Source organism: Chlamydotis macqueenii, chromosome 5 (genome assembly GCF_036417535.1).
Source record: "Chlamydotis macqueenii isolate bChlMac1 chromosome 5, bChlMac1.mat, whole genome shotgun sequence".
NCBI classification, from domain to species: domain Eukaryota; kingdom Metazoa; phylum Chordata; class Aves; order Otidiformes; family Otididae; genus Chlamydotis; species Chlamydotis macqueenii.
In genome coordinates, this window is record NC_141560.1 from 42,258,476 (window position 1) to 42,272,279 (window position 13,804).

The 13,804-nt window shown below is 40.9% G+C and overlaps 1 protein-coding gene across 4 annotated transcripts; it reads right to left on the reverse strand.

The window, feature by feature from the left end:
- Positions 1 to 800: 800 nt before the first annotated feature.
- Positions 801 to 13,435, reverse strand: LOC147600556 (carbohydrate sulfotransferase 9-like). 4 transcript variants are annotated; one of them, XM_086749253.1, is made up of 4 exons: positions 13,335 to 13,435; positions 6,109 to 6,219; positions 3,621 to 3,768; positions 801 to 3,175 (listed from the first exon to the last, which is right to left on the reverse strand). In XM_086749253.1, the coding sequence occupies exons 3-4, from the start codon at positions 3,712 to 3,714 to the stop codon at positions 2,325 to 2,327; spliced, it is 945 nt and encodes a 314-aa protein (XP_086605379.1). In that variant the 5' UTR covers positions 3,715 to 3,768; positions 6,109 to 6,219; positions 13,335 to 13,435; the 3' UTR covers positions 801 to 2,324. The 4 variants fall into 4 exon arrangements, with proteins under 4 accessions (XP_086605379.1, XP_086605380.1, XP_086605381.1 ...); XM_086749254.1 differs by lacking the exon at positions 13,335 to 13,435 and adding an exon at positions 12,057 to 12,137; XM_086749255.1 differs by lacking the exon at positions 13,335 to 13,435 and adding an exon at positions 11,643 to 11,715.
- Positions 13,436 to 13,804: the final 369 nt, after the last annotated feature.

The window sequence follows — 13,804 nt, forward strand, 5'->3', positions numbered from 1 at the left end:
CTGCTTTGGGAAGTTCTCTGAACAAGAAGCCACTAATCACAGTTTAGCAGTTAAGACTCACATTCAAAACTGTATGAAAAATTAGGACTGCTTACAGGCAGAATCATTGCTTTTACAGGGAGGAACCGTCTGTTTCAAGGAACAACTAGTGACATGGTCTCCATTGCTGACAAACTCTGATAAACTATCACATCTGTTATACTTTCACGAAGAAAGTATGATGTCAGGTTTGTGGATACCTATCCTGAAAGGATGTGTGTGTGGATATTCGTGAGAATGGGAGAATTCTCCCATAAAAATTCTCCCTATTGTTAATAGGAAGACTTGTAGGAAAGCTACAAGCTTGACTTCGCAAGATTTTTTGTTTCTCTTCCTTTCCTCGCTTAGCTCCATCTTTTTTTCCAAACTGGAACGCTCATTAGTATTTGCTAATTATTTCAATTCTTTAAAAGTCCTGTGAGACAGCTTTATACTAATGTACCAGAGCCAAATGGCTTTGTATTTATAGTTGGCTAATAGTGTGTGCCCTATGTTATGATTTGATGGAATAGCTCGGAGTCTTTTTTTTAAAAACAGATGTTATTGAGAAGGATGAACAAATAGATTAATGTGTTAACTCACTGCAGTTTATTAGGGTAATTAGAAATGAAACATATCAATGGTCACATCACAGGCACATAACAATAGATCAGAAAATGAATTACGGCACCCTCTATCCCTTCTAATCCACCCCAGGCCCCGAGCTCCAAGCCACATACCACACCACGCCACCTCTGCCCCTGCTCCCAAGGCAAGCACCCATTTTTCTCAGTTTCCTTTTCCCTCTCCCTTGGCCAAGCTGCTGGCAGCAATGGCTACACAGATTGGTGGATGCAGTGTGATTAAGTTCATCCCCGTCCTTTTTTTGTGTAATGAGAAGCTGTGAGCCAGCTTTGGATCCAAGACTAGCCTGCCAGCCTTTGTACATTTGCAGATATAGCTGGTAGGAACTAAGTGCATTTGAGAGATTTTCAAGTTAGCTCCTGAGAGACTGACATCCCCTAAAGGTAGTGCTAATACTCCTGATTAATTTCTAAAGCTTTCTACAATTAATATGTTAAGAAATTAATTTTCAGTGTTACTAAGCAATAGATTTAGAAAAAAAAAATGGGGCAAGTCTTGTAGTTAATATAGTAGAAGTTATAGACCCCTCAGGGATCTAAAACTAAAGCCACTTGGGAATATAAGAAGTGGATAATGGTTTGAATTGTTTCTCCCACATGCTTCTTTGCTCTCCTCGCCATAATTCTACAATTTATTTGCACTCAATCTCCTGTGAGGTGAGAAAGTAAAAAGTAGAATAACTGTATTATCTGAGGTTACCCAGATCCACCAAACTACCATGCTCAGGTATGTCCCAAGGGCTCATGGGCTCCAGCAGGCACAAACAGGGAAAGCTCCAAAAATTTCCCCCCGTGCTGACTGGCAAGTCAGTTGACTGGGTGGTGAGTGCTTTTGGAAAATAGGTAAGAGTCACCCTTACACTGAGATTTTAGATCCTGCACCACCTCCGTTATACAGCTCTAACTACTTCTCTAAAAGAAGATACATTTTTCAGACCTTCCCTCTTAAATCAGACCATAAGGCTCACAAAGGTGGTGAAAAGAGTTTGCAAAGCCACCGTGAACACTAGATGAGCTCATCAGAAGATTTTGAAGAGATATAAGGGAAACCCTGGCTGGATTGCTGCCAACTATACTGCTTGAGGGATGAGGCTGGTGGGCTGTGGTGAGCATGCTGCTAGAGAGGAATATAATCAGGCATTAAGCTCTGTGTAATGCAGCTTCAAGCGTCTGAAGTTATTTGTTCCTTTCCTACAGGATTCAGGATTGAGGCTCTTGCAGACAAAGAGTGGTTTGACTCTAAAGCAGATTATTTATTGCTTTGTAGGTCTTTTTCTAATAAAAAAAATTAAAATAATTTATATTTAAAAAGGTGTTCTAAAAATATTCATTGTGAAAACCAACATTCTTTATCCTTCCCCTACCTCTTATCAACAGACTATCTTTTATAAACAGATAAAAATTGATCTTTTATATACAGCCTTCATGAAACAAACATATGCCATTAATCATCAACAGGAAGACAATAATTTCATATAGGTAAAGTACTGTACAACAGATCATGGCAGGGATTTGTTACAAGAGTGCTTCGGGTGATAAACCGTATCTCCAAATGCCAGTAAAATCTCAGCAACAGTTAGTCACCAACCCATCTCTCAAGCACCTGTGAGGACAAGTTCAGCCCATTTTGTACAAAGGAGACTGTTCTTTGTTTAACCTACTTTAGTCATTCCGGGAAAAATAATCCTCATATTTCATAGTATAGTTGAACAAGAAAAAATCCATTTGATACAATTTTTTTATCTTCTCAATTTGTTCTGAGTTCAATTGTCTGAGATACTCCAAGGTGATATCACCATTAGTTCGTTTCTCTGAGCCATACCTCTTCAAGCTGGGGTAGTGCAGGCTCTCTGGTGCTCCAATGACCTTCAGAACATGCTCAGAATCTAACCCGAGGGTTTCATACTTACCCAGGACATCATAGTGAATGTTGCAAGGATCACAGAGCAGAAACATTGGTTTCCAGTGAATGTCAAGAGTATTTGGTGGTTTTGCTATAATGAAGTTGACAAACTCCTGGAAACTCACTTTTTCAGAAGAATTTTTGGTTTTCCTGAACATTGCCCTAATCTCATTAGCGACAGTGATACTGTAGAACGGCTCAGAGTGCAGAAGTTTGTCTCTGTAAGCTGAAACGAGCCGTTCCAAGGGATGTCTGGTGAACATCACTTTGGTGTAATTGTTCAAAAAATCATTTTGTATGGCAGGAGGGTAAGTCACCAGCTTTTTGATCAGTGAGGTTTGGTGGATGTGGTCATGCTCAATTTCAGAAGCTTCTGCATTCAAGTCTGCTTGGAGAAGAAAAATAGTTCTCTTCCAGTTGGAGCAGCCTACCTTGGGCACCTCACAGTAGATGAATTTATGTTTGTGCTCCACAAAGAGCTGGTTTGCAACATGTGAATCCAATTTGCCTCTTGATTTAAGAAGGTTGTTCTTCATGCAGACAGAAGCCACTGTGCTTTTGCGATCATTTTGAATTGCCAGCCAATCTTCAGTGGGATCAGGAAAAGCACCTGCAACCAAGGAAGAAATTTAAACAATTAGTGTGAAATAGACTTATGTAAGTCTCTTTCCTTGTGACAATCATATCACTCAGTCTATCTCCCTGCATATAAAAATTAATGAAGATACAAACATGAATTTTTTGTTTATTGTCACCAGACTCCACTATGGCAAACATGCAATAAGCTATCCTGCTTAGTGAAAAGTTTGTTAAAATGAAGACTTTCAACATATTTGCAATATTATTCTAAGCAGGATCGATGTTCTGACACTTCTAATGTCAACTGTTTTTGGTAGGGCTCTTCCTCTCATACATTGCTAAGATAGTTATCACAGTGACATCTTCGTAGTATTGTTTATCATTTAGGCTCCACAGTTACTTTCTAACACATTTGGGAAAGGTGTCTCTGGTTTTAGGAAACATAAAATCTTTCTGTTGGTAAATTCTTTACTCACCTGTTAAGTTTTTTTGTCTCTTACAGAAAAACCCAAAAAGAAATATCCCAAAAATAAAATTGGGAAGAAGGAAAACTAACACCTTCTGGTTCATATTATTTTCACAGGAAGGAGTATGATGTGATGTCTGAAGTGGAAATCTGCCTTTCTGTCAACAAGGAAAGATAATACAAATTAGATTTTGTATGACTGATATAACAAAGATAACATGAACTACAGAATTTACCATAGCAGAAAGACCTTTCAAGCCCTATAAAACCAGGCTTTGCTAATGAGTAAAAATTCTCCTATGAAAAAGACTCACCACAATTACACTGTTAAACCAAACAGACAAATAATATGACCATTTCAAAGTATTACAAAATTCTCACCTTTCTCAGAACAATTAACTGTGTATGAGCAAATACTCCTTTCTTCTCCTCATTTAAAGCTGGTGTTTCCCTGCCAAGCAAACTCTCTGTCCCTGCACATTGTGTAACATTGCCTCATTTAGGATTACAGAGATGTATTTTTTTTTTTTAAATAACCTTACTTGTTGGAGTCTGGGAGTACAAAGTTTTCTGTAACCTGCAACAGGCTTATCCACAAGCCTATGATGTATTCTGTATGAGACTCTCCCCATCTCTTGCCCTGAAGCTTTCCACTTTGTACAAATAAATCAATATTCACTGCAGAAGGAACTCTTCCACATTCCAGCAGAGAATCCTAACTACTAACAATAAACTAATTCTCCCATTCTTTCTCTCACAAAGACACTACAGTGCCATTGCTGTTGCGGCATAAGAGCCCCAAAATAGTTCACTATGGCAGGAAAAATACCGAACTAGCAGAGGAAATAACAGAAGAGGAGGTTTTCCATATTCATAGATAAAAGGCCAACGCAGTCAAACAGTCAATATATTCCCTCTTCCGTGCTCACTTGGTCTGTTACCTTGCCCTTCCCGGAGAGAGCTCTGCAAGTCCTCTGTGCAATCTTACTGTGTTGCACCCATTAGAAAGCTCTTCATCAGCGTGCTTTTCATCACTTCTTATTTGAAGTGGCAAAATTAAGTGCAAAACTATAACTTCTGGCAAATATTACATTCTATTCCTCTCTCATGAAGTCTGCACCATCAAAAAAGTCAAGCAAGGCTGTCTTCCTTTTCTGCTTTTCAGTTTTTCACCCTGAACCTGCTGGCAATAAAAACATCATTGCCTGGATTTCTTGAAGACGTAACTTCAATTTGTTTTGTTTTGTTGTTACAAAGATGCAACAGGACCACTCTGGACGTTATTTGTGGTGCCTCCCACCCCCTCCTCAGTGTGGATGTACGTAAACCCCAGCTGCCATAACGGAATCTGGTTTCCTGTGTGTTCTGAGACAGCAGTAGAGGAAGCACTTGTCAAATTGCTGAAAATGTACTTGCACAAAAGGCTTCTTCCTGTCGGGGCTGACAGGTGATTATTATATCGCGTCTTTACCAGAATATTTTGAAACTCATATAGTTAACAACATTACTAATTATTAAATCTCTTAGTGTTGGCATGCCCTGAGAAATGGAGAGGGGTGACTATTCACTGTCTCTGACCTGTAAACATCATTATGAACAAATCTGCAGTCGCATATATTAACAATGTACTTGTGTTTACATTAAACTGTTACAACACTTATTCAAATGAAGGCAGTATTTTTACACGTGATGGCACTTAGCCAATATTTTTGCATTTTCTTGGCTATGTAAGACTATTAGAAAGGCCACAAGAAAAAATATGGATTTCTTTTTGGCCTTTAACCCTTTCTTCACTGCATGTCAATTCTCTTCACTGTGTAATCTATTGACTTCTAACACATCAAAGGCTGTTTTCAAGGTCAGCTGAAGTCAGTCAGATTGTTCATTGATCTCACGAGGTCCAAGATTGAGTGATCTCTTTTTATTCTTGTTCAGAAGTGGTTTGAAGACACAATTTCATACTGTGTAGAAATTAAAATAAATATGACACTAAATAATTCTGTACAGGGACTCCTTGTTAGAGTGTGCTTAGGAGAAAAAGGCTGGGCTTCATTTACCTTAAATGTTGTTGCCTCGGGTCATTATTGTTATCATACGTGTCTCAGGAATCAGAAAATAAAGTAGACTAATTTACCCTATTTAGATACTTGTATCATATATATATGTTAATTAAATTACTGTACAGAATAAAAGGGCTGTCATAAGACACATTTCATGTTGAAACTTGTCAATGAGTCATGAGAGGGAAATGGAGGAGACTTGCCTCCTTGAGGGAAAGAAGCTAATTATGAGCTAGTCAAACACAGGAGACAACTCTTCTTCTAAGATATTTGCATATTTGTGGAAGCAAAAGAATCCTTATTTTAATTCAGGAGAAGGGTCAGACCATAAGGAGGGATAGAATGAGCTCCTTAGAAAACTTCAAAGTGCAAACTGGCTGTAAGAGCTAAAACCACCCATCAACAAGTGAGGTCAACATGACAATTTGGAGAAGCTACCTGAAGGTAAGGTCTGAATGCTTTTTCCAAAGACGTTTCCTGACGGAAGATCCCAATACGAAGTTCTGTATAATGCAAGGTCTCCAACGATGAAAATCATCTAAGAGCAATCTGAGGAATAGGAAAAAAGAAAATTCTGAGACCCATTTTGCCAGAAGAGGGACAAGTCACCTGGAAATTAAAAAGAGGGGAAAAATGCAAAATGAGGAACAGATTATTGGAGAAAGCAATGCCAGTCATCTTGTATGCATGTGAGAAGGAAAAAAGGTCTGAAGCCCTCATGAAATGATAAATAATTATTGAATTCCAGCCACTTTTGTGCTACTGGTAATTCTACCATCTCCCTCTACTAACCCATTGTTAAGATTCTTCTCTTCCTGACATAGACACTTCTCATAACAAAACCAAAAAAACAGTTGTATCATTTTGTTCATATCTTTGTTCTCAAGTTTGCTGACCATGAAATGTTCTTTCCATCCTTCTGTTTCCTTCAAGAAATTTATGACAATTTTCTGCTTTTAATTACTTTCAACATCCCCCTGTTCTATACGCTACACTGGGTACAGAGGAGTGGCTGGCAACCTACTTGCACATCCCTTGTGTGTCAGGCTAGATCAGTTGACCCAGAAGAGCTCTCTGTCTCAATGATGAGATTGTACTTTTGCAGGGCTCTCACAAATTGCCATATGCTTGCGTTATCAGACATTTTTTTTCTGTTAAATTGCTTTCTCTTAGTTCCTTTATCTCATACTTGCTTTCCATTTGTGATAGTAAGCTATCTGCAACCATCCCATACCTCTGTTAGCAGCATATGTGGCCACACCACAACCGCTCACACTTATGCAGCCACCAACTTCGGTTTTGTAATGAGTTCCTTTTCCCCTGACCAAAACAGAGTGTGATATAGAGTCTCTTGTACTCTTTTAATTAGGAAATATTTAGACAGTCCAAAGATTTTTAATGATAAAGTCATGACTAGCACATCACACTCAGATTGAAGTTCTCATGGAGGTTTATCCTTAGCACAGGCACTGAAGGAGTAGGTTGTGTTGCCTTTAACAGGTATCACTGGTACATCGTTCTGCCTTTAACCTGCTAAAACAATGACTCATGCTATAGCATTCCCTAATCCTTTTCCTGGAACTGCTGAACCATTGCAATTGACAAGTCTTCAGTTTTTACCAAAGTATTTAAAAAATCAGTCTGAAAAAACAATATTTTGATACTTTTATAAACAGCTAGAAATCCTGTAACTGTAAATGTTGAATAATGTTAAGTCTTCATATTTGGCACCTATTACCCAAGTACAGAAATATGTATACACACACTCGTGTGTGTGTATGTATATTTCTGAACTATATGCATGTGTGCATATATGTACACACACATACGTGTAGTTCAGAAACACATTAATATCAGTTGCATTGGTATATTATTTGCTCCAAGTAAACTAACTAAGTAGGTTGATAAGGATTTAAAGTCTCTTGGTGATAAACTTACAAAGGTGTGTCTCAAGCTAATTTTTCGCAAAGACAGACCTTGGTCACAGCTGAGCATATGGGGTGATCCTCTGCACCCTACTTAACGATAAGTGGGACTTTCCAGATTAAAAGAATGAAATTACAACAATACTTATTTGTGTTCCTGATACATTTGAAAACAGAAGTTAAAAAAGGTACCAGTAGGGCAGCTCAGTGGAAGGTAGGGAAAAATCTCTGGAAATAGATAACATTCTCAGTTGCTGAGCCCCATTCTGTACTTAAGCCTTCTTAATCCCTTCAAAAAGACAACTGCAAATACATGCATACTGATATGTTCATGAGTACATAGAAGGTGAGGAGAGGATGACGTATAGAAACCCCCCAGCAACAGCCAGAATAAGTAACGAACAGGAAAAACAAGCTTTGCTGGGCGCAGTTTCTGAGCGTGCTGGTCTATCAGGGTGAATTGCGCCTGTAGAAGCGCATCATCCAAATCTGCAGCCCCCTTGTTCCTGTACAACTCACTATAGATGGACAGGAGGGAGGGAGACCCCAGAGAATGGAGTCTCAGCAGGCAGGCTGGCCTGCTCCATGAAGTGGAAAATCGTTAGTGGATGAGGACCATCCAGCAGGCTGCAGAAAGCCAAGGGCCAGAAGAACCATCTAATCTGGGAAATTTTGACAAGAGCCAGGATCTGACATTGTGTCACTTGCAGCAGCAAAGGCTGAAAGGTGCTATGTGAGAATGGGTACAAGCTCAGTAGGGAGACAACATATGAGCTAGACTTGGGGCTACTGAGGAGGAGGCTGACAGGGGTGTCCTACAGAAAAGCACACTTCATAGCAGTGAGGTGGGTACAAAGTCTCAATTTCCAATGCAGGCACAAGCTAAAACTCTTGTTCTCTGCAGTGGTCATCCCAGCCCTCCATTACTGCATCAGATTTCTTTCTGGTCTCAGCAACTGCAGTTGCCATCATTAAACTCCTTGTTATTCTCGTTACACCACCTTCTTATGCCTGTCTTTTAGCTTCTCCTTCTCTATTTCATCCCATGTCATCTCCCTGTCTTGCCTTCCAAGGCTTTCTTTACCTGTTATTTCTCATGCAGTATTAAAAGCTCAACATTACTTTCTGATCAGCCATATTGCTTAGCCCCTGCTACCATTAGCTCCTGCTAGCAAACAAATAGCTTCTAATTTCTCCTCTGCTGCCCCCCTTTTTGGAAGACGTTCCTGAAGCACCTACAAAGCTATTACATTTTTCACCTAAAAATCACTCCTTAAAATCCTCCTTTTCAGGGATGCCAACATCAGCTAGGCTGCCAGTGTGCTAAAACTGTTACCAGCCAGCTCACAAAAGAGCAAGCAAAAGGAAGAGCCAATTTGGGGATGAAAAGAACCAAAGTGAGGAGGAAAAAAAAAGAGTACATGGAAAAAAGCAGCACAGAATCTGACAGAAAAACTCCCAGAGAGGCAAGGAGCAGCAGCCTGAGGAAAAGTGGCAGAGTTGGAGCCATGGGAAATACAAAGGCTGTGTAGCCTGCTAAAGTGATGCTGTGGGAAAGGGAGAGTGAGAATGGGAGTGGAAAAGATGCAAAGTATAAGTCAGTGAAGTAAAGATGGAGAAGAACAAATTAAAGGAAATTAGTAGAGAAAGGAACATGCAAAACTATCAAATAAATTACCACAGATGTTTAAAGAGAAATGAGACTAAATGCACTGCAGTCGTTCATGCACTGGAACTCAACCCTTACTATATGATCAAACTTGTCTCTGTTTGCTTTCCTGCAGTTGCAGCCAGAAGGCCATGGGCTTTTGATTTTGTAAGTATGGCCATTTCCCATCATGCGAGATAGCTCTTCCCTTTAGGATGGGGAGCCAAGTGCAATAACCACATCGCTGGTGTGGTAGGGACCTTGTCTGCCTGGATCCATCACCACCCCTGAACGGTGAAGACCTGGAGATGGTGGCCAGATTCAGCCAAGAAACCAGATCTTCAGGAAGAGCCATGGTGACATTGGCTCATGGGTAAGCCAGGCTGGCTGGGCCATGATGAGCTGGAGATCAGCCCTGCTGTGGCATCGCTGAGGCAGGGACTGATGGTCCCGGGGGGCTAACACGGGGTTGTGGGCTGTGGGCAGGGTGGGGGAAGCCTCAGGGGGCTGAGCAGGGACAGTCGGTGCCCTGTTAGTGCCTTTGGGGCCTGCAGACAACATGAGAACAAAGTCTGCTCCCTCTGCTTGGTTACCTGGTAATGTGTGTAGGGCATTCTTGTCTAAATGCTTGATTCAAAATCTCATGCACCTATCAACTGCCATTTAAACCACTGCAAAACCAGTCATAGGAGAGCAACCTTCGCAACTTTCTTTTAGGGAATCTAGATGAGCTGTAGAAACTTGGAAAGGAGGGAGAAAGGGAGAAAACGGAGTATGGAAGAAAAGCTTCGAACATGATGCATGCCTGCCATGGTGGCAATGAATTATCTCCTCCCAGGCTTGTTTCATGGGAGATGGGGCCTTACAAAAACCCTCTGCTTTTCTCCTTATATTAATAAGTAGGTCTCTGGCTTTTCATGTGTCTGACAGTTCCTTCCCATATTTCTCTTCTCAGTTACTGTTGGTAACAGCAATGTTGTCCTTGCCATTCAGGTCTATCCACCTTGTCTCAACCCTAGATCCTTTCTGTTCCCTCCTGCTTTTCACCTCCCTGTGTAAACTTGATTCATTAATTCCTGCCATTGCACACCAAACAGCATAGCCAGAACTGTCTGTAACAGTTCCGGTTGCTTAGCACATAGCCCCCAGAAAGCCTCCTGGCTGCTGTTCACCTCGTTATATCCTTGTATTCTCTCCATTAGTACCCCTCTGCCATAACTGATGAGAGCCGTGATTTCTCTTTCTCTTTTTATACTTCAGTGCATACAAAATGCCTCTACTTAAATTATTATCCCTTTTGCTCCCATCTCCTTCAGCTTTTCTACCATTCTAGTAAAGCTTTTGACCCTCATTTTCAGGATCCAACATAATTTTGTCCAAAACCATACCTCTACTGTCATTCCCTCCAACTCTTTCTTTTTTATACTCCTCCAAAGACTCCTGTACAAGAATCACGTACAAGTCCTTACACCAGTGTTTTGGTACCCGCTCTTTTACAGAAATAACCTATTTGCCTGAAAATCCTGACACTTACTGACTGTGTCGTATGCATTCTTCTCTGTTCCTACATGAACCTAGGCCCATTTTTCCTTACCTTTCTGGTCTCCTCTGTATTGCAGGACAAGCTGTTCAGCAGAAATGCTATGTTTAAAATCTGGTTTTATGAAATATGGTTTTACATCATACCATGGCACATACAGTATCAAATATTAAGAAGTTAGGAAATAGTAGGATTAAAATGGTGCATGAACTAGATCACAGAGAGCATAAGATGAAGTGTCTACTGGCTTTTGGCAGCAGTATTGAAACTAAAGAGCTGACATTTCAGAGTATTTAACATTACAGTACACTCGAAGTTCAAAATAGTCTTGCTGATTCACTTACGGGTATGAATACTCAAGTGATCTGCAAATCTGTTTCCCAGAGCCTGCTCAAATATCCAGAAAATGGAGAATGGACAGGCAATGAGAGTCTCTGAAAAGGTGGGTGCCCCACACCACATAGGATTACTGTGGGAGACAAAGAACCCAGACTCTCATCCTAAAACCTCTTGCCTGATCCACTGCACACCTTCCCTCATGTGCTGTAAATAGTGGGGATCCTACTGCACAGTCCTAGAGCATCTCGAGAGCCTGTCCATCCTGTGAACTAATTGTGTCAAGTTGTCTGGAATATTTTTTTTTCTTTAAAAACCAAGTGTTGCAAAACTATTAAAAAATGTATTCATGTGGCATCATAAAAACATGCACAAACAAATCATTGTCAATGGTGAATTATTTAGCTCTCTTGATTGATCTTATGATACTCGCTCTAATGGAATAACAGATAGTGGCAGCAGGTTGCTAGCTTCTGAACAAACCCAGCATCAAAATGACAAGACCCAAGCTCATCAGACTTACCTGTTGACAGCAACAAAATGGCGAGACTCAGGCATGCAAGATGCCATTCCTGGCAACTGGAGGAGAATGGTCCCTAGCACAGCTTGTCCCTGTTTCCCCTGCTCCCGCCATCAGCATGGCCTGCCCAGAGTCTTCCACTCCTGCTACCCTCAGTTCCACCTCCTTGCACCCCACTCCCCAGCAGCGCTCCAACACCAAGTTCCCCTCCTGCTGGACACCAGTACTTTTCTCTCAACTCTCACTCTAAGTGTGACCTCTTCTTCCCCAGTCCCTGCTTCCACTCCTCAGGTAAAATTTTAACCCAGTTTCCAGTAAATCCTCACCTCCCCTCCAAAAGCCATCCTCGTATCATTCCTAGTCGGTTTGCCCAGCAAATCTTGTTTTCCAGCTTCCCAAATGCCCATCAGATCTCACCTCTATTCTGCAGTTCAGTCTTCCCCATGCACAAGCCAGCTCTTTGCTGGCTCCCACTGCCAGACTCCTCCCTTAGTCTCCTCAGTCAGCCTCACAGCCCCCCACTCCAACCACACTTCCGAGCCCAGCTCATCGGATCTGTTTCTCCTTCTTCCAAGCCTCCCACGCGCCTCACTGCTTCTCGCTCTCAGCTCTGTACTCAGCCTGTGTCAGGCTGTGCACTTCAGCTCGTCCAACTATTTTAGTATCTCCCAAACTATACTGACACATTTTCCTTTCCCTCCCACATCAATTTTCACACTGCTCATCAAGGCACAGTTTCTTCCTGCTGATTTCATTCTTTGAATCTATTTTGCCAGTGATCCCCAACACTTTCCCCCAAAAATCTTGCTCACATTTGCCTTGTTATTTAAAACGGGTGGTTTCACTGAGACTACACAAGAGGAATCCCCCTTAACCTTATTTTTCAAATGTTTTTTTTCCAAAGCCTGCAAAGTACCTGAACTTCTTAGCAGAAGGGTCACTGGAATCATTTAAAATGAGAAAAAAGAGCACCAAGAGTTTCCAAAACTTCCTGTACTTTTTGCTCAAAGCATTTTAAGAATTATTCTGAGGAAGATATCTAGCATGGAAAATTTCTGCTTAAACACATGAAATCTGACAAAATCCTATGCAGCTGCAAACTGTATTGAAAGGAGAAGAGTCAAGATGCATATTACCCTTAGCAAAGCCAGAAAGTGAATGAAAGCCTCTATCTCTTTATTCCAGCCATCAGAATCCTTGTAGCATCAACTTTTAGCTGTATGTTAAACTCCGCTGTTCATAACGGAGGAGAGCTACAGCAATGAAAAATGAGAGCTACAGCAATGAAAAATAGACTGCCAAAAAAATCCTGTCGATTCACTTCATCATGGTGTGATTTCAAAAGCTAAATAATGTCTCATTTTTTTTTCCTGAGGGATTCAGTGGCAATTTCTAAGTATACAAATGAAAAAAACAAAAAAAAAACAAAAACAAAAACAAAAACAAAAAAACCCCACCAACTCTGTGACAAAGAAATTTCTCTTTGTGGAGATTTGACTACACCGTCATGAAAAGCTGCTAACAATCTAATTTTACTCACCAGACAAACTCAGTGGAGCTTTCTCATTCCTCTGAGTGATGGTAAATAGCAAATAAAAATGCAGACAAAGAAAGATCAGTCCAAAGAGATATTGTTTTAATTTTATGCCTAGGTCTGCAAAGGAAATAGGGGAAAGGTTTTTGTCTTCTCCTTACCTGGACTTCAAGGCAAGGCAAAGTGTTTCTGCATCCACACAGATGCTTTCCCAGGGGAGCATCTGAAACACTCTGTATACGTAGTATTTGTCTTTGGTTTGCTTAAAAGCCCAGCTAAAAGATGCAAGTGTTTCCCTGTGAATGTTCAGGTGAGCATCTCCAGTTGCACATTACAAAGCAGTGTGCTGTGTCTGTCTCCGGGTATAACGAGCAGCATTTAACCACTCCCTGCGTATGGTCTACAGCAGCTGTCAGAGCCTGCCAAGTGCTTCAACAGCACTCTGCCAAGAGCCTGCCTGCTAAGCAACCAAGAAGAAGGATGGTTGGGAATATGAGGGTAAAGGTAATTTGGTTGAGAGCAGTTGTGATGTGATAATGTATATTATCACATGAGGAACAAGAGGAAAGACCAATCCAAACCCAGTGGTCTCTATACAAGAACACTCCAATAAACCCTGGGAACTGGAAGG